This window comes from Caretta caretta, chromosome 10, assembly GCF_965140235.1.
Source record: "Caretta caretta isolate rCarCar2 chromosome 10, rCarCar1.hap1, whole genome shotgun sequence".
Taxonomy (NCBI): domain Eukaryota; kingdom Metazoa; phylum Chordata; order Testudines; family Cheloniidae; genus Caretta; species Caretta caretta.
This window is the reverse complement of record NC_134215.1, coordinates 60437756-60460190: the sequence shown is the minus strand read 5'-3', so window position 1 is coordinate 60460190 and position 22435 is coordinate 60437756. Positions and strand designations below refer to the sequence as shown.

Genomic DNA, 22435 nt, shown 5'->3' with positions numbered 1-22435 from the left:
TCCATAAGAAATGAAACAAGATTCCACTATTTCAGATAAATTCATTTGCTATCTTCCAATGATCTTGCTCAGAGCACAACATAGCTCCAGCATATATGATTTCAGTCCTTTCTAATCTCTTATCTGCCCCATGACAAGGTATACTCCAGGTCCAGGACTACAAGTGGTATCAACACACCAGCGGCCTAACAGTTGTCAAGTATTTTTGATAGGCATCATGGCAAAGAAGAGTTTTAAAGAGGAATATGGAGGAGGATAATAGGAAATAGTTGTGTGCATGATTAAAGGGAGCTCCCCCAAGTCTGCGGGGCAGCATGGAACTAAGGTGCTAGTTTGAAAATTTAACAAATGGGGGATGGAAAGTGGGCCAACAGGAGGTATGAATCAATACAGAATAAGAGATGACAGGTAGAGGGTGATAGACTGAAGAGCCATGAAAGTGATAAAGTGATGTGATAGAGTAGGGGGAGCTGGGGAAGAACCCAAAGAAGGCTGACATGGCTAAACAGATGAGAGAGGGGCAAGACTAAATTTCTGAAGGCAAGAGACAAGGAGGTTACACTAATTAAGATGTGAGATTATGAGAACTTGGACAAGAGTTTTAGCCATGTGGATGGAGAGGAAAGACCACATCTTAGAGATGTTATAAAGAAACAATTGGCAAGATTTAGACATGCCCAGATGTGAAGGCCTAGAGAAAAGTTCACATCAAAGACGAAACCCTCATTCACTTCCTCAGTCTGGGGTGCCATCTGGCTGATCTGGTCAGGTCACTTTCCTTTATCAGTTTCCTTCAGGCTGGGCAGAGCTGGAGGGCTCTCTCAGCCTGTCATGCTGGTGCCTTGCAGTTAGTTTCCAGATCAAGTGAAAAGCGTAGAGCAAGAGCGACACACCAAAAGGAACATAAGGAAAGACAGACCAGCATCTCATGTGTATCAGACTGAGGTCCTTGCTGGTCCAGTGACGTTGGGTTGGTCAGGAGTCCTCATCAGTGCAATTGTTTAGACATCCTAATGATCAAGGCTCCCCAGTGAAGCACAGGCTCTGGGGTGGTCACAGACCTATAGGCCTCCCTTCCACCCCTGAGTCTAATCCATCCTGTTGATCACCAGAGGCACTTTTTCTTTGGGGTGGGGGGGGATCCACAAAGGGGTGGGGGGACATGAGTGGAATACAATATCCCTTCATTATTTTGTTCAATTAAATCTAACTCCCCATACACCAATTTTGGTCTATTAATTTCCAAATTTCATTTGCCTCTTTACCAGTCATGATTTTAACAGTCTGTGAGTTGCATGAGTAACGCTTTACATTTGAAAACAAAAATTCAAATTTTGTCTTATTGTAACTTTTCTATCAACATTGATTGTTAAAGGTTGTTGTAACATTTTATGAACTTTCACCCACTTTCCACCACTTGAACTCACAATTAAGGTAGGTGTCCTACACTCCTTACTACAACTGTAACCCTCTCCTGAAATGATTACCTGAGCAAGTAGTTTTCTTGCCTAAAGAGCACATACCTACAGTTCTTTTATTCAGTCTGTATACCACCTGACCTGCAGCTGATCAGTGTACCACTCACCACCTGCCTGACCTATTCCACTCCCTGTTTTTCTGTCTCCCCACTTCACCCGCTATTAATCCACCAAAGAATCTGTTAGAGAGCTTATTCCTTCACTCTCCCACTTCCCTGGTCCTTCTCGCATGAACAGAGAGCAACAATACCCGAAGTCCAAAGGTGCAAACAATTTGATGTTTATTGGGGTGAACTTCCAGCAAGCTTAAATACAAGTTCCTTTTTCCTTATTTTCGAATCCCAACTTACTTCCTGTTTGTCCCTAATTTATATAGTATTATTCTTAGCTATACCTTAACCAATCATTCTACTGAAATTTAACTAACCAATCTTAACATATTGCAACATGATTAGCTAACCAATTATATCCCACCACCTTAATTAGTTTACACCCAGCAAAATTAATTATACAGCAGACAGAAACAATCACAGAACCAGACAGAGATTATACAGACAAACAATAGCAAAGTGGGAACTATAATGACAAAACAATACAGAAGTGAGGATTTCACATCCCAGCTATTGATAAGTGAGTTCTTGCCAGACAGGATGCTATCAAACTAAGTTTCCTTTTACATTTTCTAGGCACTTCCCTTTCTCTGGAGATGATAGGAATACAATCCTGTCCTGATAGTGCCTGACAGCCCAATAGCACCTTCTTTCAATGTGACTAGTTTGGAATGTGAGGATGTGACTGTTCGCTTCCTAGCTTATGGCTGCCTCTGCTGCTTAGCCAAAGGCCTTAGCCTAAGAACAGGGCCTCAAACTGTCACAGTAAGAGAAGGCCCTTACACCAGCAGACAGTGATTTTGATTCTCTCTTTTATACCTCTAGAACTAGCCAAGTGATAAGAATACCCCTAAATTCTTAAAGGACAGGCCTTTGCAGACAGGCCTGAATATCTATATCCTAACAGAATCCAGCTGCCACTTCCTTCAGGCTTTTTTTTTTTTTTTTTTTTAAATTAAAAGTCTTAGGAAGGGAACATTAAAAGTTTAATAATAAAATGTTATGAGTTGAGGGAAATGCACTTTTCTTGTGCTGTCCAAATGAGATTCCATATGGACACCACCTAGATTTGAATTAAAATAGCTCTTCCAAGACAGTTATGCTTTTTAAAAATATACTATGAAAGTGTGCAGTGCTGTTTCACCCTAGCACCAGATTTTGTTTATTATGGTGACCATTTTCAAATTCACATATACAACATCTTTGTGCTGAAGTAGTCTCCAAAGGGTGACTTATTAGACTGCAGCATTAGCTCCTAAAGAGTCCCATCAAGTAGAACATTTAGAACCACAGTGGACAAGACATTAAGAAATAGTTGGTTAGGAGCAATCCTGCATTGACTGTGAGGGATAGACTAATAAGCATACCTACCACCACCAAAACACTTCACATTTACTATCTATCTAATCATCACAATTCCCTGTGAGAAATCACAGGTAAGCATTAGCCCCACTTTAGTAGCAATGAAACTGAGGTACAGAGAAGTCAGTTGACTTGCCTCCCCCCGCTCAAAAGAAAAACACACATTGAAAGTCAGTGTCAGACCTCAAACTAGAACTCAGCAGGCCCTAACCCTTCCAGCCTTGTGCTCACACCATTACGGAGCATCTCTCCCTAAAAGGCACTCGCTCTCCTATGTCTAATTTTGTACTTTTACAGCATGAAGGTTATAACATGCTGTTAAAAAGCTAAGAAACTCAGTGTTGGGTCGCACACTCCATTCTCAGATCACACATACAACAAGTATGCTTTCTATTCCCAATGGGGTTAGGACTAAGGGCAGAGTGACAGACCTAACTCTGAATTTGCATAAGACTAGAAACCTATAATTTTAAGGAAAAATGTCAGTGGAAACAAATGCAATTCAGTCAGTGTATGTGCAGCTGGCCAACTAAGAAAACAACACATTTACATTAATTAAAAAGCATATTTATTCTTCACCAAGACAAACCAGTTTCATTTTGAAGAATAAAATAGGTTATTTTGTTTTTATCTCAGAACAGAAGTTTATGGTGTCTAAGCCAATATCACCAAGCAGCTCCATGTAATTCCTGCTATTCTTTCTTCTCTTCTAGTTCTGGTGCTTGCAGCGTTTCTTTTAATTTATTTTGTTTTCTGTGATATTGTTCAAGTATTGGTTTATAGATGTAGACTCCTCCTGCAACTCCAAGGAGAGCCCCCAGAAAGATATGAGGTAATGGCACTTTACCATACATTTTAACAGCCAAAGCTGTAACTTGCCACACCGGTCTTCAAAGAAATTCTAAAGACATCTGAGTAGCCAAGCAAAATCTTCAGATCTGGATATAAATGAAAGTGAATGTAAAATGTTACTCATTGTAATGTTTGTTGCAGTCCAAAAAGAATGAAGTATGGACAAGTGACTATCACAGTTACTTTGGGTAGGGGCTGCTATACAAAAAACAAAACAAAAAATACTCTGACATCACCCATGCACACAATTTCCACTGAAATCAATTTGAACTGTGAACAGATGGGTCTAAGACCAATATTTATATTTTGCACCTAAACTGAGACAGCATAAGAATTATGGCTCTGTTCCACTTTTCAGAGCAAGAACTCCAACTATGATTAACAATCAGTGTTCAGTTACTGATAGTAAGATAGAAGTGCTCCTCTCTTGTAAACACTGCTTCACCTTAAAAGCAGGTTTCTCTTGGTCACATGGAGGAACTGGATCACACATTCTGTACTGTATAATACAAAGATCAGAAGTGTGGAGGTCTTTAAGTTCACTCTCCAGAACAGGATTGAGGTTTTTATGGGTACTAGTTCCAATATCATCCAATAGATCGCATTTGCCTGTCAGCTCTTCAGTAGACCTGTTGATCACTTTAGATAAGCTATTACCAGCAGGACAGTGGGGTGGGAGGAGGTATTGTTTCATATTCTCTGTGTGTATATAAAGTCTGCTGCAGTTTCCACGGTATGCATCTGATGAAGTGAGCTGTAGCTCACGAAAGCTCATGCTCAAATAAATTGGTTAGTCTCTAAGGTGCCACAAGTACTCCTTTTCTTTTTGCGAATACAGACTAACACGGCTGTTCCTCTGAAAGTAGAGGGAATGTGTCTGTCCATTCTGTAAAGCAGTGCCATTGTTAAATGATAAACACATAAAAAATATGGCAGAAAACTCTCTCAGCATTTCCCCAAACTTTTTAGAAATTTAACTCCCCTTCAGAAAGCCGATTACAGTCTCCTTCAACAGCAGCGTCATTAGGGCAGCATAGGGAAAATTTACGCCGCCACTGCCCTGTGTCCGTTCGCAGTCGGCGTCGCCCCCCGCGAGGCAATGCCCCCGCGGCTAGTGTCTCTCCCCGCGACCTGAGCTCACAGCAATCTGGATTTCAATGGCGGTTCACTAAGTACTAGCCACTAGGTGTAACTGAGAGAAGTGCGACTTGAAATCCCGGTTACCAGCGGCTCGGTGACAGACGCCGCACGGATTAAGGCTCGGGGACACGACCCACCAGCTCTTTTCCAGACTCCAGCTCCCGACACCAGCGGGACTAGCCAGCCAGGGCGGGCAGCAGAGGGCTGTGGACTGAAACAGCTGAGACCGCTCGGCACGGGAGAGCTGTAACCCGAGAGGCGTATCAAGACGATAACGCCCAGCTTCCCGAGGGGGAGGCAGCGTGCGGGAGAGACGCTGCCCGCGGCCCTTCGCCCGCCCACGGGGCCGGGGCGGATCTAGAAATATGGGCGGGGGCGGCAAAAGGGGAGGAGACTAGGGGGCGCCACCCCAAGGCCTGAGCGCAGCCCCACCCGCGGGCAGCCAAGGAAAGGCACGGGGGTGGGAGGAGGAAGCGGCACGCGTCCAGCGGCTTCTGTTGCTCCGTGCTGGGCACAGCAAGGCTGAGGGGAACACACACCCTCCCCCCACCCAGATCGTCAATGGGGGCTGGGGTAGAGAAGCGAGAGGAGAGATCCGGGGACATCAGCCCCGCAAACCCCTCCTACCGCGGGGCCGCGCACGCCACCTACCTCCGAGGCCCCTTGGTCGAACCGATTCAACCATAGAGATGAAACCTCCAGAGGCCAAACAAGCTACCGGAAGTACAGAGCCTGGCCCCGCCCTTAAGGACCCAAACGCCCGCCCCTACTCTTCCGCACATGCGCTCACCCAGCCTCCAAAAGCTCCGACATGGCCACAGCCCCGCCCCCGGGCGTCACTCTGACTCCGCCCACTGCGGAAGAGAGAGTGGCCCGCCAGGCCTCGAGGCTCCATGCAGAGAGCGGAGTCCGACATGCGGGCGGGGGGTGGAGGCGGGGTCTTCCCCCGTGGCCGGACCCGCAGTGCCGATACCGTGCGGCTCCGGAAGAGAAAATCTGCGCTGTACGGCGCTGCCCCGGGGGCCGGCGGGGAGCGGGGCCCAGGTGAGGGGAGCCCGGGAGGGGAGAAGCTCTGAGGGAAGGGCCTCAGGCTGGGCACGCGGTGGAATAGGCAGAGCTGTGTCCCGCTGAGCCCTCTGACCCCGGGCCGCAGCGATCGGAGAGGGAGCTCCGCCGCTTAGCGAGACACCCCAACAGAGGGGCCGGCTGCGTGGGGGGGTGAGAGGCACCAGCACAGCGGGGCTGGTCTCAGCTCTCTCCCAGCCAAGAGTGGGCCAGGGGCTTGCAGTCTCTTCCCGTTGTTAGTTGGGTAAGTGGGAGGGACCCAAGGGGATTCGTAATTACGCCAGGTTGCGTGTGAGGTGTTTTCTTCAAGGGGCGGGGCGGAGGAAGCAATTCTTCAGAAACTCTGCCCGCAAACTCGCCTCCTTGGGACTCCAATGCGAGATGTCTTTTGCAGCAGTTATGCACTTCAAAACTTCGTATAGCTGCACTGCTAGAGTTCACCGTTGATTAGGATAGGATACACCCATGATTACATGAAGGCATAAGAAAAGTAGCATGTTCCCAAAGTCAACTGATTACATTAGAACCTAATCTTTTACTTTAAAAAGTTTCTAGCTCACATTTATGAAGAGAAACTGGAGAGGTCAGTATAGCTGATGTGCTTGAGTTGAGTTTGTAGACAGCCTCCAGCAGAGGGGGGAGCAGCAGTTGCAGCTAGTGGCAGTAAGGGAGGGAGCAGCCTGACCCCTGCAGTCACCACCAGAGCAGATTAGGCCCCCTCAGGGTGTCATTCTGCTGCCATCATTGCGGGGGAAGAAGGAGGCTACCATAACTGACCCTGTAGCAGGGGACTCTGAAGAACATTGCTTGCCACCACTAAACCGTGGGAAAGTAACACTTTTTGGTTGCTGCAAGTGTCCTCTATCCATTCCTCACCTTTCCTTCATGCTTTGATCAATTTTGAAATAGTTATTCTTAATTCAAATGGCTATCATTCATTGGACATCAGAGTCAGTAACCAGTGAAATGAACAGGGCTACTCACACCTCTGTCAATTTTTCAGATTCTGCAAAATCAGACACCACTACAGCAGTTACATTCAATTAATGTTTACAAACTTGAGAGCCAGTGGCTTACTTGTAAAAATATATATCTATAAAAGCTGAGATTCCAGAGGAGAGCAATTTTTTTTTTAATGAAGCCAGCTGTGGGGAAGAATAACTAAACCCAAAGCCACTAACTCTTTCTTCCTCACTAATAACTGTCCAAGGTACCTGTTTGAAAAGTTCTCACTAAATTCAGTTTTAATTTGGATTTTGATCCTTCAGTCATTGCAATTGATTTGATGATACAGTAGTTTACAATAATTTAAGACTTCAACATGGAATCAAACTGGAGGCTGTAAGGAATAATGCTATTAAAGTGCAAACTGCAAAATGAGACATAAAATGATGGAACTTCTTGACAAAGGATTAAGTATGATGTGTATTTTTTCTTACAATGAAAGTTGTTCAGAAGTGCTACCATATATCTCACTTCTAAGAAGATCAAGCTACTATACAGTTAAAAGCTATCATTTTAAAGAGAATGCCTTTGTTCAATGATCAATAGCCATAAACAATTATTATTTCAGTGAATATAACAAGGACTTTCTCTAAACTAATGTTTTGCTTTCTCAGATCTTATTGGCGAGAACATTTATCTGGTCTTGTTTACCATAACTCTGCGAGTACTTAACTGCTTTTTAGTCCAGACAAGCTTTGTTCCAGATGAATATTGGCAGTCGCTTGAAGTCGCACATCATATGGTATTCAAATATCCTTTGCTTTTTGAAGTTAAAATGAGGGGAATCTTTCTAGAACTGAACTAAGTGTGCTCACTTTTTCATTTTGTCATAATTGTGTCCTCAATACTGTAATATCTGTTTATGATGACTTTATTGCCCTAGTAATGCTCTCTCCACTCCATGCTTTTATATATCCTAGTAACTTTCCTGGAGCTATGTCACTACTACTGTCCTTTTTTGGTAGGAGACGTGTTAAGCTAGAGGTTTCCCTAGCAGTGAGAAATTAATATGACCATTGGCAGAAATCATTAATTGAAAATGGCCACAGAGTAAGATTTTTGACATAGAATCAGGAAATCCTGAGAATAAGCAGAAAGCTAACAGGAAAACTTTTAAGTTCTTTAAATATCCTTAATATTACTAATTATGGCTACTTGACCTGGGAATGGGCAGAAGGTTTAAGGGGTTATTCATACCCACTACTCTTTGCAACTATCTACAGAGTTTTACAGCTGCTGGCAAAGGATGACGTTCAGCTGCTGGTAAGTACAAAGGAAATATTTTTTAAAAGCTCAGATACTACTTAAAATTAATTTCAAAGTGTTGTAGGTAAGAAATTTAACTGCCCTCCACATAAAATGAAAGACCCAGATTTGGCCATTGGATCCAGGTGAGTGAAACACTCGCCAGCGCCCGAAGCCTCAATTAAGTTAACTCTGGCTCTGCCTGGCCACAAGGGTCCCCTTGCATGGCTCCAGTGGCAGAAGTGGGGCTGAAGATGGTGATTCTTGACCTCTGTCAACCTCTTCAAATGTCAAAGAAGATAGGGTTTTGCCACTAGTAAGGTTAAAATTTTGTCACAGTTATTTTTAGTAAAAGTCAAAGACAGGTCGGGGGCAATAAACAAAAATTCATGGAAGCCCGCAACCTGCCCATGACTTTTAGTACAAATAATGGAGTGAGGGGACTGAAGCCGGGGGGAGGCTGACAGCTCCAGCCCCCACCACAGTCATTGCGGCGGGGGACTGTAGCTGAAGTAGTTACAGAGGTTCATTGAAGTCATGGAATTTGTGACTTCCGTGATGAAATCATATCCTTAGCCATTAGAGTCAGAACATGATGTACTCAGTAGCTCTTTAATTAGCAGATTACTTTGGCTGTAAGTATAAGACCACTGCAAATAACTAACAACTGAACAGAATCTGAGGGTAGGTTTTTTTCAAAAGCACTCGGTATTGACATAACTCTGCCACTGAAGACTGTGAATAAAACTCCCATTGACTTCATTAGAAGATGACTTACATCATTGTGGAACAATTTTGAAAGTGCTGCCTTGAGTTTCTGGAAACTTTCAACTGAATGTCAAATTGACTGGCTTTCTTTGCTTGGTTTTAATAGAAACTCTGGACTCATCTTTCTCTAGGACTACGGTATTTAAAATAATAAGAGCTTTCCATTAAAATGTACAGAGGACAGTCATATACCTTTAGTTTTGTTTCCTCAGTGGATTGCTGTTTCAAGAATCTCCTAGTTTTATATATTGCAGTTAAACTTGGGAGTTAATAGGGGCTTCAGAAACAAAAGTCAGAAAAATAAGGAAACTTTCTCTTCTTTTTGTTAATGTAGATTTGGATCCCTAGACTTGTGCAAGCACTTCTGTCAGCTCTAGCAGACGTAAAGCTTTACTCATTAGTGAGACACCTAGAAAATGCAGAAACAGCAAAGTGGGTGGTGAGTCTCAGCCTTGAAATACATGTCTTATGTATGTGCCTTATAGTATTTTAGCATACAGTGTACTGCAGAAATTAAGAAATGGTTTAATGATATTAGTAAATGTCTGAAAGGTTTTAGACTTAAATGCTATCACCACTTTTGTTAAAGGCTATACAAATATTGTATTAACGCTTCCCTCCCCCCATACCCTGTTGTTCATAATTGTTTTTAGTACCTTTGCCAGTTGTGCTCTTGGTTTACATGGTATTGCTGTACCAGAACTCTAACAAACACCATGGAAACCGTTCTTACCATCTTTGCTCTTTTCTACTATCCCATGGAAGGCTCAAAGACAAAGAGCAGGTGAGAGAATTTACACTAACAACATTGGTAACTTTTGGTTGGGATAATCAAAATGGATGCAATTGTTAAAATAATGCTTACTGTTCATATATAAACTTTTCCTGCCTTTTGTTATCCTCCCTGATGTTTACTTCTGTTGGAACAAATCCAGAGGCTTCTGAATTTAGAAAGATTAGTTCAGGTTGTATAAAGATAATATGGAAGGTAACTATTCCTTTTGTTACTAAGGGTGAAATTCATGCAAAGGCACAGGTCCAGTGCAGTGGTGTGCAAACCAGTTAAGCCTCAAGGCAAGACTGCATAGATGTTCCATCTATGGAGCCTTCAAGTTCTCTATATCCCAAGAGTTCTCTGTGCTGGTTCCAAATAAGCTGTTGGGGATGGGGCCATAGGAACCTAATCCTTACTTGATCCAGCAACCCAAGATCCTCAGTTTGTGGAGAAGCTGCAGCTGTTCTAGTTCCTGAGTGGAATGGTAATTGGTGCTGTTGCTACACATATCTGCAGGGGATGGTAGTAGGTGTGTAAAATGACTACTCTGCTGTTCCTCATTTCAAACCAAATAATTACCTGTGGGGGACATTAATTTCATCTTTAGGGAAGTGCAGAGACAAGTAATTTGTGAGAATTTAAGAAGGACATGAAAGATGGTCACTCAAGCCAAACAAGTATTCAGAGTCAATGTATTAACTAATTTTGAACTGAGTAATTACTCTTTTAAAAAGCCTGTATTCTAGTTAGATACTTAGTCTTGCATAAGTCTTACTCAGTTTTTTTCATAGAACCAGGCCAATAAGCATTTGCACCTAAAGATTCAAGGTTAAAGGCAGAGCTGTGTACAGAAGTCTGTATGCTGTACTTGCCTGAGTCAGTGTCCAGAAACATGGTGACATGAAAAATGTGGTAGTCCTCACACATTAGACCAAAATATCATATAATGAAAAAGCAATTAAGTCTCTTTTTATAATTGTGCTCTGACGGTTTAATTAATACTTTCTTCTTTTCTAGTTGCAAATATTTAACGTTGGTAACACTTGCATTTATTATTCGTCCAACTGCTGTAATTCCATGGATACCTTTGGTGCTCAGGCATTTCTGGCAAGAACAGAAGAAGGCAGACCTTGTTCTATACAGCTATATTCCAGTAGGGTAAGTATTTTATTAATTCAGTAAATTATGACACTGTGCCTAATAAATAGTAAGTATTATATGTTACCATCTATACCATACTAACAGGTTTCATTTAGGCATTCTGCTTATCAATATTTACTTTTTTTTTTTTTTAAAGTAATAAGACTGTAGCCAGGGGCAGGATACCTCCTGAATGTTTTAACTTAGGGAGATGTGCAAAAGTGAAGAATAAAACACTATGGCAACAGTTTGGAGAAGGGGATTGCTTCCTGTACAAATGCTGTGATCCCCACAAGAGGGAGGTTTCATGGAAGGATCTCATGAGGGGAAAATATGAGGAGGACCTCGAAGCCAACCAGTGGTTGTTCCGGAAAGGCTAAGTGTGGTGAATCAATCATTCTAAGTAACTGTGACTAGTTTAGGGGACAGTGACACATACACAATGGAGTGTAGAGGCAAGCTGAAGAAAAGTGTAAACATTCAGAAGATGTCAGTAATACAAGGAGTTTTTTCTTGATTTTTGCAGATTGGTCATTCTAGGGATTTCTTTAATAATTGATCGTGTATTTTTTGGTGAGGTAAGTTGCCATACAATGTCTTAAATTAAATTTGTGAGCATGTTTAACAATTTTGTACTTGGGCAGGTGGTTCCACACTTTCCTAATTCAAGAGCTGTCACTGTCTCAATGATTTGAGATCTGTACATTCTGCCTTTGGCATCACCTCAAATAACAGTTCGTCTGTATCCTATAATCTTATGAGTATAATTCTAGCCATTAATATCTACACTTATGTTAAATCACTAGAATGCCATTTCAAATAAGACTAACAATGCAATGGCTTCTCAATTCACTGATACTTAGTGTCAGTGTTCAGAGATATTTGCATGTTAATTTAATTATGTACAGAATAACTAAACTTTACACAGTTGTTCTCTGCAGCATATTTTATGTTCTGGGAGAGCTGTAGTGTTATGGTTAGCTCAGCATTAATTTCTGTTAGAATAGCTTAGTTGTAGCATTTTGGTATTTATTTGCTTCTAAAAGTATTTACAGATCCTAGTTAGCACTGTCCTAGTAAACCTGCTTGTGAAACTTCATTTCTGACATCTTGTGTTACCATAAAGTATTCAGCAGTTTAGTACTTACCATTTACAAAAAGCAGCTTTTGTAGGTATCAATTATGTAAAACAAAGATTAGCAAAAGCTCAAAGTCATATCCTGCATGTTTTCAGCTTTCACGCTGGTAAAGATGCACAGCTCTCTGTGTAAGAAGTGTTAAATATATTGATGATTGTTGCCGATATTACTGTAAGATGGACAATTTTGGCAAACTTGAAGTTGTCCATCTAACCCAATGTCATAAAATATGTAGAAAAGATTTTTTCCAAGCAGGAGACATTACAGAGGTAACAGAAGTATTAGAGCAATAGGCAAGTGTGCAGAAGAGAATTCTATAGGGCTCGAAGAGATGTATAAAATATTTAGTGTAGGATTTTCAGAAGTGCTCAGCATTGATCCAACTCTGCTTCCATTGAAGTAACTTAAATATGAGCAGATTACACCGATGTTGAGCAAATCTGAGAATCCTGCCCCTAGTTTTTAAAAGAAAGTTCTATGGACAACCCATGTCTCATTTAAAGGATTCACTAACTGTAAAAGATAAGCCCGTACTTTTTGTGGAAGTTAGTTAGTGACCACATAAGACCAATTGTGTGTAGATTTTTAAAACATTTCACATTTGTATTGTTCAGCATAAGAGGCCTATTCTGTATGACTGAAACGTTGTAGAAAACTTTCAAACCACAATGCTTGTAACTTGTATTAACTGCTGAAAGTAACTAAATTGCTTTCACAAGATAGTTTTTACTTTAAAAACTTGCTGTAATGATTTTCGGTAAAAATGTAAATCATGGTATCATAGAATCATAGAATATCAGGGTTGGAAGGGACCTCAGGAGGTCATCTTGTCCAACCCCCTGCTCAAAGCAGGACCAATCCCCAATTTTTGCCCCAATCCCTAAATGGCCCCCTCAAGGATTGAACTCACAACCCTAAGTTTAGCAGGCCAATGCTCAAACCATGTACTTTTAAAAAAAGTCAGTGCTGCATAACAGAACCAGACAGACTTAATCTAACATTTTCATACTTAACACTAATTCATTTTTTTAACCTTTCAGTGGATACTGGTTCAGCTGAAATTCTTGAAGTTTAATGTGCTACAGAATTTGGGGACATTTTATGGTTCTCATCCTTGGCATTGGTACTTGACCCAGGGATTGCCGGTTATTTTGGGCACCCATCTACCCTTCTTTATTCACGGCTGCATCCAGGCACCAAAGAGGTATCGGATCTTTCTAGTGGTAGTGGTTTGGACAGTGTTGGTATACAGGTAAGTTCCCTTAAATGTAATTAACTTTGAATCAGTCACATTATTTTTAAAGTCAAAATCATAACTTATTTTCTCTAGAACAAAATAGAGATTAATGCAAAGAAAATTTCATTCAAATTGCAGTGTCCAATTACAAAAATTATCCAAATATTTTACAATAAATTATTCAATGGTATGACATAGCTGTGTTTAACATTACTACAGTGGCTTAATGGAATAATTCTAAACTGATGTTGGTGGCACAGTAAGCGATTAGAGAGCAGATTGGGCATTGCAGCAAAATTGAGAACTTCTTTGAATCGTTAAAAGGTGTTTGCTTTCAGCAGCACAGTGAGTTTGAAAGTCTTGTTTACCTGAGGCCTGTTAAAGAAAATCATTCTTTTGTTTAATTTCACTCAAGATTTCTGAAATCGTCTGAAAAGACTTGCATATGGAGCAATTCAGAGATTATTGCAATATAAAAATCTGTCCTGTCTGTTGCCAAAATGACAAAAGACAACCAGAGGTGAAGGCAGCAGTTTGCAGGGGATGAGAAATGGCAGTGAGGATTAGTTTGTTCAGGCTCTTCACACACCACTCACTGTAGAAACAGACTGTTCCATGTGAAGGTGAAACAGGTGACCGTGATTATTTAAATATTAAATAATGTTAAACGCCTTCCCATGTTTCAGAACATGGTATTAATAGAATATAGAAAAATTTTGTAACTGGGTCACAAAACTGAGGGATGCAAAAATGGTTTTAAACTACCTTGCACTGGCCCAGTCCTGTAAGGCTCCAGTTTTAGCACAAGTTAAAGTAGTCTGATGCCCTAGTCATGCCCCCTGTACTACCTGCAGGAGGGAAGTTGGCATAGGAGCAACTGTGATAGTTATACATCACTTGATCTGGGTATAATGGGGTGGGCCTCCTGTGGCTGACTCCACAAGTTATAGGACTGTATTGAATAGTAGTATGGTCCTAGCTTAGATGAATCTTGTTCCATAGGTGTAGTGTGCCCAACTAAGTTTTGATTCACCACCAGCACTTTTCCTCACTTGTTAAGAACAGCAGCTTATGACAAGATAACAGTCTCTCCTTACAGGTTGCATCCCTGACCATATCTTGATAAATAGCCATTGATGGACCCACCCTCCTTGAACACACCTAATTCTTTATAGTTTTGGCCTGCACAACATCCCCTGACAAAGTGTTCCACAGGTTGACACTGCGTTGTGTGAAGTAATACTTTCTTTTATTTGTTTTAAACCTGCTGTATGTTAATTTTATTGGGTGATCCCTGGTTCTTGTGTTATGTGAAAGGGTAAATAACATTTCCTTATTTACTTTCTCCGTTTTTGTTGTCCCCCTCTGTACCTTTTCCAATTCTAATATATCTTTGAGATGGGGAGACTAGAACTGCATGCAATATTAAAGTTGTGGGCGTACCATCGATTTATATGGCGTGATATTTTCTCTTATTTACCCCTTTCCTAATAGTTCCTAACATTATTAGCTTTTTTGGATTGCTGCTGCACATTGAGTGGATGTTTTCAGAGTACTATCCACTATGACTCCATGATCTCTTTCTTGAGCGGTAACAGCTAACTTAGACCCCATCGCTTTGTATGTATAGTTGGCATTGTTTTCCAATGTGCATTACTTTGCATTTATCAGCATTGAATTTTATCTACCATTTTGTTGCCCAGTCACAAAATTAGTAAAGTACTAATTATGATCTAAATTTTTAATATGTTCATTGCCAGGGTGTAAAAACATCTACAGTATGTGATTGTCACAGTAGTCAAGCATGATATTTATTGCACAACTTTCTTTATGTAAGTGGGGTGACTGAATGCTCCTCCTTATCTGTCTGTCTGGAGGCAATTGGCATACGTTAGTAAAGTTCCTGGAAAACGGTAGTTTGTTTGCAGCTGCAGTATACTCCTGTTTTCCAAAACACTATTACCTGAACCACCACATTTTCTGAATCCCTTCTTCGTGCCCCATATATTTCATGTGGGGGGCCAAGGAACGGATTCAGATAATGCGGTGGTTTGATAATAGAGCAGAAATCCCCAGCCGGGACTGCGAGGAGGAGGCTTACAATTCAGTTTTTTAAAAATCTGTTCAAGTTGTCTTTTCTGTCCCTACATGCTATAAAACATGCTATTGAATCGTCAACAAACCTGTGATTCCTATAATTTTATTTCAGTAGTACCATACCTGTTTTGTTACAGCATGCTGAGCCACAAAGAATTCAGGTTTATATATCCCATACTGCCATTTTGCATGGTGTTTTGTGGTAAGCATTTGGATTTTAAATGTTGTGTGGTGATTACCCTTCTGTAGAAACTTTGTTACATGAAATATAGGCTGTAGTTTAGTTATGGTCAAGTTGTTTAGAATTAGTTTTCTATTCACTTACAGCCCCACCAAAACAGATTGAATCATAGGGTCAGGAACAACTATTGCCTAGGTGCACCGCTAAATGTTACCTCTAAAGCAGGGGTGGGCAAACTACGGCCTGCCAGCCATTTTAATCCAGCCCTCGAGCTCCTGCTGGGGAGCAGGGTTGGGGGCCACTCCGCATGGCTCCCAGAAGTAGCAGCATGTTCCCCCTCCAGCTCCTACACATGGGACAGCCAGGGGACTCTGCTCCGTAAGTTGCCCCTGCCCCAAGCACTGCCCTTGCAGCTCCCATTGGCTGGGAACTGCGGTCAATGGGAGCTGCAGAGGCAGCACCTATGGATGGGGCAGCTGGCTGGAGGACATGCCGCTGCTTCCACGAGCTGTTTGAGGTAAGCGCTGCCCTGAGCCCACACCCCTGAGCCACCCCCACCCCGTGCCCCAACCCTGATCCCTCTCCCACCCTCCGAACCCCTTGGTCCCAGCCCAGAGCACCCTCTTGCACCCCAAACTCCTAATCCCCAGCACCGCTTTGGAGCCTACACGCACACACGCCCCCAACCCCCTAGCTCAGCCCTAATCCCCCTCCTGGCCTTCGAGCCCCTCAGTCCTAGCCCAAAGCACCCTCCTGCATCCTGAACTCCTCATTTCTGGCCCCACCCCAGAGCCCACACCCCAACCCCAATTTCATGAGCATTCATGGCCCTCCATACAATTCTATATCCAGATGTGGCCATCAGGCCAAAAAGTTTGCCCACCCCTTCTCTAAAGCCATAAAAATAATGAGTTTCTAACATTTAGATTTTCAACAATGCTGCCTTTTAGCTGAATCTGTTCTTTTATTTCCCATTCATTCCTGGACCCCCTCAAAAATGCTGGGAGTCAAATGCCCTTAAGGTAGTGTCTTTTAAAAAGAAATTGCGTGTGAACCTATCCTGCTCATGCCCTCTGACTTTTACAGAATTTATTGCATTTGCAATTACATTTAAATGCAAAGGTAAAATTGCACTTCTCCTTTTTAGTTGCTTCATGATGTAGAAAGGATATTATTTAAAAAACTCTTATTAAATTGTCATTTTGCCTGGGCCGGAAGAATATCTCAAAAGCCATGAAAGCTGAGCAAAATTACAAAACAGATTTTTGGTGCTTGTTAACACACACAAAGTTACACCAGTTTAATTTTAAACAGCATTATTTAAACCAGGGCAACCCTGTGTGGACACTCTTACTGCAGTTTAAGCCAGGCTTATTTTGTTTTAGTTTACATTAATTAGAAATAGCTGTAACCAAAAGAATCCTGATTTTAAATTTAAATAAGAGTGTCTACACAGAAGTTGCCCTGGTTTAACAAAGTCAATTTAAAAACTGATAGAAGTGGAACTGGTTCATCTTAAGTTTGTAGACAAAGTCCTAGTCAGGTGTTTTATACCATCTTGCTTTTTTGTTAACAGTCCACTTAACTGCAGAAGGGTAGCCTTTGATAAAGAGTCAACACCCATTACTGTAATTTTGAAGCTCCTGGCTGCTTTTCCCTTCATCCCACAGCTGCTGAAGCATTGCTTAGCACCCAACCCCACTTCCCTTGCTACAACAGCAATTCATTTGGAGTATAGTAACGTGCTTCAGGCCTTTCAAAGTGTTGGAGAGACCAGAGAGCCATATTACTGACAGTGGGAAGTATGTCATGTGCTGTGACACTTAAACCAGACACTTTGGTAACAGTCTTCCCTTATCATTTGTTCAAACTGATTCATTATCCTCTTCTTAAATGATTTCCCACTCCATGGAATTAAATATAGGCCTAGAAAAATTGAGCATTGGCTCCGGTGAACCTGCCCTAATTGCAGCTCTGAATCACAAAATAGGTTCAAGAGCTTAACCTCTCATCAACTTTAGAGTGTGGAATCCATAGAAAACATGCCCCTTTTTTCCATTCTAAACAAAAAACTGGAGGGGGCAATGACTTTGACTATTTAAAAATAAGGAACTGTTTTGCTTCTAATTTAACCATGACTAATCAATTTTCAGTAAGTTGCACTATGTCAAAAGAGGGCTGTAAACTAATAGTTAACACTTGCCTATCTGCTTAACTGTTTTATATTTCTCACTTTAGGGTATTCTCTTAAACAATTGAAGACATGGAAGAAATCTGCAATAACCTTCCTGCTTTTATCAAATTTACTCCCAGCCCTGTACACTGGTTTGATTCACCAGCGTGGCTCTCTTGATGTCATGATGCATATGCAGCAGCTCTGTAACAATTCTTCTAACCAATCATGGGCTTCTGTCTTTGTAATGATGCCATGCCACTCTACTCCTTTTTACAGGTAATAAGGTAGCTAATACAGTATGTAATACTAAATCTACTCAAGCATACAATTGTTTCCCCTCAAAGATGCTGAATTATTTGATGTATAATGTGCATCTATTACCAAATTGTTCCATCTGTATTAACTCTGTATGAAATAATAAATTGGAAAAATCAATTGTATATTGTTTGTTCCACCCAGCATCTGCATTTTTTCCTGTTTTACCAAAACAGCTTAGTGTTAGACATATGTGATGGTCCCTTATTGCTTGCCCTAGCAGTATGCGTTGCTTCACTCCTTCTCCAATATTTATCTACTGTGGGGAGTCAAGATTTAATACTTATTTCCTTTACTTCTGCTACCAGGTGAACAGATAGAACTATTATGTATGACATGACTAAAGTAACTCTTCCAGTATGTAACACATCCTGATACATATATAAAAATTAAAGGATTGATACAATATAATGTTATTTTCAAAGTGTGCTCCAGTATAGGACTGAGGTCACTCAGGATGGTCTTTTTGCTATTAAAATCTAAAATAAATCAGATTGTGGATTATTGCTTTCTATGAACCTCTCCAATTGCAACCACACTCACTACTGGCACCTCATTTTACTTTCTGTATGCTTACCTGAAATACAGAAATGAGAAAACATTATGCATCTAGCACAGAAAGGAAAGATGCACCTACTGATCATGGAAAAATAAGAGAACAAGACGTTTTACAGACTACAATATAGCATCCTTAATTGAAACTAAGATCTGAATTGATCACTTAACACTGGATCTCAACCATCTGTTCTTTTTTTTTTTTCTTTTCCCCCTCCTAGCCATGTTCACTGTCCTCTACCAATGAGATTTCTTCAATGTCCTCCAGACCTAACTGGAAACGAGAGTTACCTTGACGAAGCAGATATATTTTACTCTAATCCACTCAAGTGGCTTAATGAGGAGTTTTACAATGGTACATTACCTACTCACTTGGTCTTCTTCAGTGTGCTAGAACAGGTATGTTAATTGCAAGTTAACTTTATCTAGATCAGGCTAAGAACACAAATATGCACAAGAAATAGAAGGGAGAGCTGATATTGCAGCTTTGAAAATGACCTTTAGCCTTTAAAAATGTATGACTTGAACATTTGCCCAAAATACAGCATAGTTACTACTATGTCACCGGAGTGAAGGGAAAGATCCCAGAGAGGGCATGCATGGGTACCCAGCAAATCCTTTATGCCATGAAGTACTGCTGTGCCAAGGCAAGTTTGAGGTGCACAGACACAATCTACACAGTTTGCACTGAGTGACTTTATGGGCATAAAGTGAGTAAAGGAGCCTGCAATCAGCAGAATTCTTTCCCCTTGAACACTTCTGTAAAGTCCAAGGTGGGGGCGGGGGCGCTGAGCAAAATTTCACTCTAACCAAGGGTCATGATATGGTATGGTTTGTATTTCTCCTTCCCACAACACAGAACCTAACTTCTATAGGTAGCTGAGTGGTTGGTTTAACAGAAGTTTAGGAACACAGTTCTGTACCCCACCAGTATAAAAATGCCGGACTGTTTGGAAATGAAAGTGTATTTATTTACAGGAAATATCATCATTTCTTGCTCTAAATGGTTATGAGAAAACTGCTACTGTCTTTCACACCCATATGCCTCAAGGACGAATTGGAAGCCACATCTATGTCTACGCAAGAAGGGTGAAATGAAGCATGCTTCAAGATCAGTTTCTGAACTGGGACCAACCCAAGTCAGTATTGCACAGCGGTGTCTTGGTTAAACAGCCTTTTAGTACAGAACAGAGGGCAGTGATACTTAAAAATAGGTAAGCAAAATTGACAGATCTGGCTCAAATTTATAGCCAGTAGATAAGGATGGTGGAAAAGTTGAACTTAAGTGGCAATATTCTCATCTTATCTCTTGGTGTTAAGAGTGGAGGGAAAAAAACACAGTTAATCTGTCTTAGGGCTTCTATAAATAATTAACAGAACACCACCAACAGCTACTGCATGATATTTGTTGTGATTTAAAGGAGAGGAGTAAGACAAGACTTCATAACTCTATGGGACTATACACCTATGCTAAATTTGTTTATGAATAAAGACTTTTACCCACAACGTCTCTTTATTTTTCTTCCACAATATGAAGATGTGCAAGAAATTTCAAGTGCATATGTCAGCAAGCTGATTAGAATGCAGCACAGCAAATTCTTCATAAGTCAACAGGCTCTTGAACCCCCAAAAAAGACAAGAAGCAAGTATAAGATTACAAAACATTAACAGATGCGTTGCCATAATTTAGATCTACCTTCTGAAGGACGAGATGAAGTTAGTGTACACCAAACCATGTTAATTACATGTACATTATGTATGATTCAAGTTTGAACTATACTAATGGAATGCAATTAAGCCTATTTTTCACAGAAGAGTCACAACATACCTAGTTTCCATAACAGTACAACTACAACCAAAATCATTTCCAAAGAACAGTAAAGCAACACTAGAGAAAATGCGAGTTAGGAAGTTTGATTGCTGCTTTTGAACAGCAGGGTAAAAATCAATCTGTATAAAGAAACACTTGCATCTTGCAGTTTTGTTGAAAAACAATTAGTTTCCATTGAGAAACCACTAGAAATTATCTACTTATCTTCCTGATTTTACCATACACAAATTACTTAATATTTTGGATCAAAGGGTAATTGCCCCAATTCTATTTCAAGATTTGCCATGTGTCTTCCATTAGTGCGACCATGTTTATGCCATTTACCTTCTCTCTTATTACGGTGGTGGTGCTTCTGAGTTTGTTTTTCATGTCTGGAACTTTCAGACTGTGTGAAAGTAGGCCTTTTAGCAGGTCGACTGAAAGGAATAAACAAAATTTGGTTAGAGCTGTTGAAAATATCTTAATAAAATCAACTACATCCATAATTATTATTTCACTACCAGTGCTCAAAGGAGAGTTACAGTTGGTGGGTTTTATTTATTTATTATGTACTTAGTACTCTCAAAATGTACTGAATAGATTACGCAAAGCCCTAGTTAGGGTCAGCGTAAATAAGCTCCAGTGCAAGTTTCCATACCACACCACTCTGCTTGACTTACAGGGAACACAACGCTGGTTAGGACTGAACAATACTCCTACATGAAGATATTTGGACCATATGCAAACGAAGTTTCAAATAGTAACATCTGCACCATAATGTATGTCTATGTATGCACAATACAAGCACTTATGTGGAGGGCTGGGGGATGCAGTTAAACAGTTGAAACTCATCTTTTGTGTTTTTTGCTATGATAGGAACTCCAAGGAATTTTATGCTTGTACTACAGTCTTACATCCCACACTTTTGAAGCAAAAGGCTATACAGTCTTACTTTGCTTAATATTCTCACCCAGTAGTGATAAATAACGTAGTCACTAAATATATTTAAAATTAAATGCCTTTAACAGTGAACAGATGTTTTAGTCTCATTCAGAATTAATTCAGAGCATAGAAAAACAAGCTACCCAATAATAAAGTCATGAGAAATCAAAATATTATAAAGCTCCTTTAATAATGAAATGGGACAGGCAAATTAAAATCCAGATAAATAAATACAGCTAGTTAGATGTGGTGTGCATTTACCAAAACCAGGAATTAGAAACTACCCCTTGATCATTATTACCAATAAAGAAACAGCTGAGAGTTGTTCTCTAAAAGCTAAACTGCAATAAGATTAAAAAAAATTACAAACTATTTCAAAAATATTTTTAAAAGAGTTGAGTGAGAAAGGGAGCAGCACAGTAGTCCAAAAGACAAACAATACATTTACATTTTTAATATAAAACTGCTCTTGCTCTAAAAGGTTAAATATGCTTTATAGAGAAGAGTGCAATGGGAAAAGTTATGTTACTGTCCTACTGTAAAGTGGAAGGAGAGAGAGATACAATTTTTTTTTTTTAACATTAGCATAACTTTGCCTCTCTCATCAGATCAAAATGGACTTATTTCCCTCAAGAGGCTAAGAAAAAACAGTTAAAATAGAATGTAATATGTAAGTGGAATAACTCAGTTGAAGTATTAAAAATCCAAGCAAAATGCATCATCAATAAGAAGGGTCTTAAGCAGGGGAAGAAAGTGATTACAACACCTCTGAAAAAGCTTTATTGTGGGGCTAAAAGATCAAGATCCACACCCAAGGGACAACTACAGCAAAGCTCAGTCACCTGGCAAGCTACAGCGAAATGGTAAAAACCCCTAAAAAGCTGGTAGAGTCATATGTACTAGGAGAGAACTCACAGAAGAGTTATCAAATATACCTGTCCCTCCCCATGAAGGGGTTTAAGAAACAATGAGGGGGAGGAGGAAGGAGTGTTGTTTAAAAGTTATTGCAATTTTATTGGTAACCAGTGTAAAAAATGGATGCG

At 40.6% G+C, this 22435-nt stretch overlaps 3 protein-coding genes across 11 annotated transcripts in view; 1 reads left to right on the top strand and 2 right to left on the bottom strand.

Annotated features, from left to right (window-relative positions):
- Positions 1–1737: 1737 nt before the first annotated feature.
- On the bottom strand, positions 1738–5819 carry PIGBOS1 (PIGB opposite strand 1). 2 transcript variants are annotated; one of them, XM_048867573.2, is made up of 2 exons: positions 5733–5819; positions 1738–3888 (listed from the first exon to the last, which is right to left on the bottom strand). In XM_048867573.2, the coding sequence occupies exon 2, from the start codon at positions 3802–3804 to the stop codon at positions 3643–3645; it is 162 nt and encodes a 53-aa protein (XP_048723530.1). In that variant the 5' UTR covers positions 3805–3888; positions 5733–5819; the 3' UTR covers positions 1738–3642. The 2 variants fall into 2 exon arrangements, with proteins under 2 accessions (XP_048723530.1, XP_048723528.1); XM_048867571.2 differs by lacking the exon at positions 5733–5819 and adding an exon at positions 5594–5698.
- On the top strand, positions 5708–20146 carry PIGB (phosphatidylinositol glycan anchor biosynthesis class B). Its single transcript, XM_075133066.1, is given in 13 exon segments — positions 5708–5842; positions 5845–5986; positions 7627–7762; positions 8158–8275; positions 9360–9464; positions 9679–9809; positions 10818–10958; positions 11467–11518; positions 13120–13331; positions 15551–15615; positions 17833–18046; positions 18862–19039; positions 19619–20146. Coding segments are annotated over 13 exon segments (1734 nt in total). The 5' UTR covers positions 5708–5722; the 3' UTR covers positions 19739–20146.
- Positions 20135–22435, bottom strand: part of CCPG1 (cell cycle progression 1) — a 55919-nt gene continuing 53618 nt past the window's right edge. For 7 of the 8 annotated variants that reach the window (XM_048867556.2, XM_048867550.2, XM_048867551.2 and 4 more), the window contains one exon: positions 20135–20887. In XM_048867556.2, the coding sequence (XP_048723513.1) occupies positions 20704–20887 (184 nt within the window). In that variant the 3' untranslated portion in view covers positions 20135–20703. The remainder of the gene's footprint in view (positions 20888–22435) is intronic. The other variant, XM_048867554.2, reaches the window with a different exon arrangement.

What these genes read in the sequence shown, in the direction of transcription:
- PIGBOS1 (XM_048867573.2), bottom strand. Translation starts at nt 3,804, where the DNA reads ATGTATGGTAAAGTGCCATTACCTCATATCTTTCTGGGGGCTCTCCTT.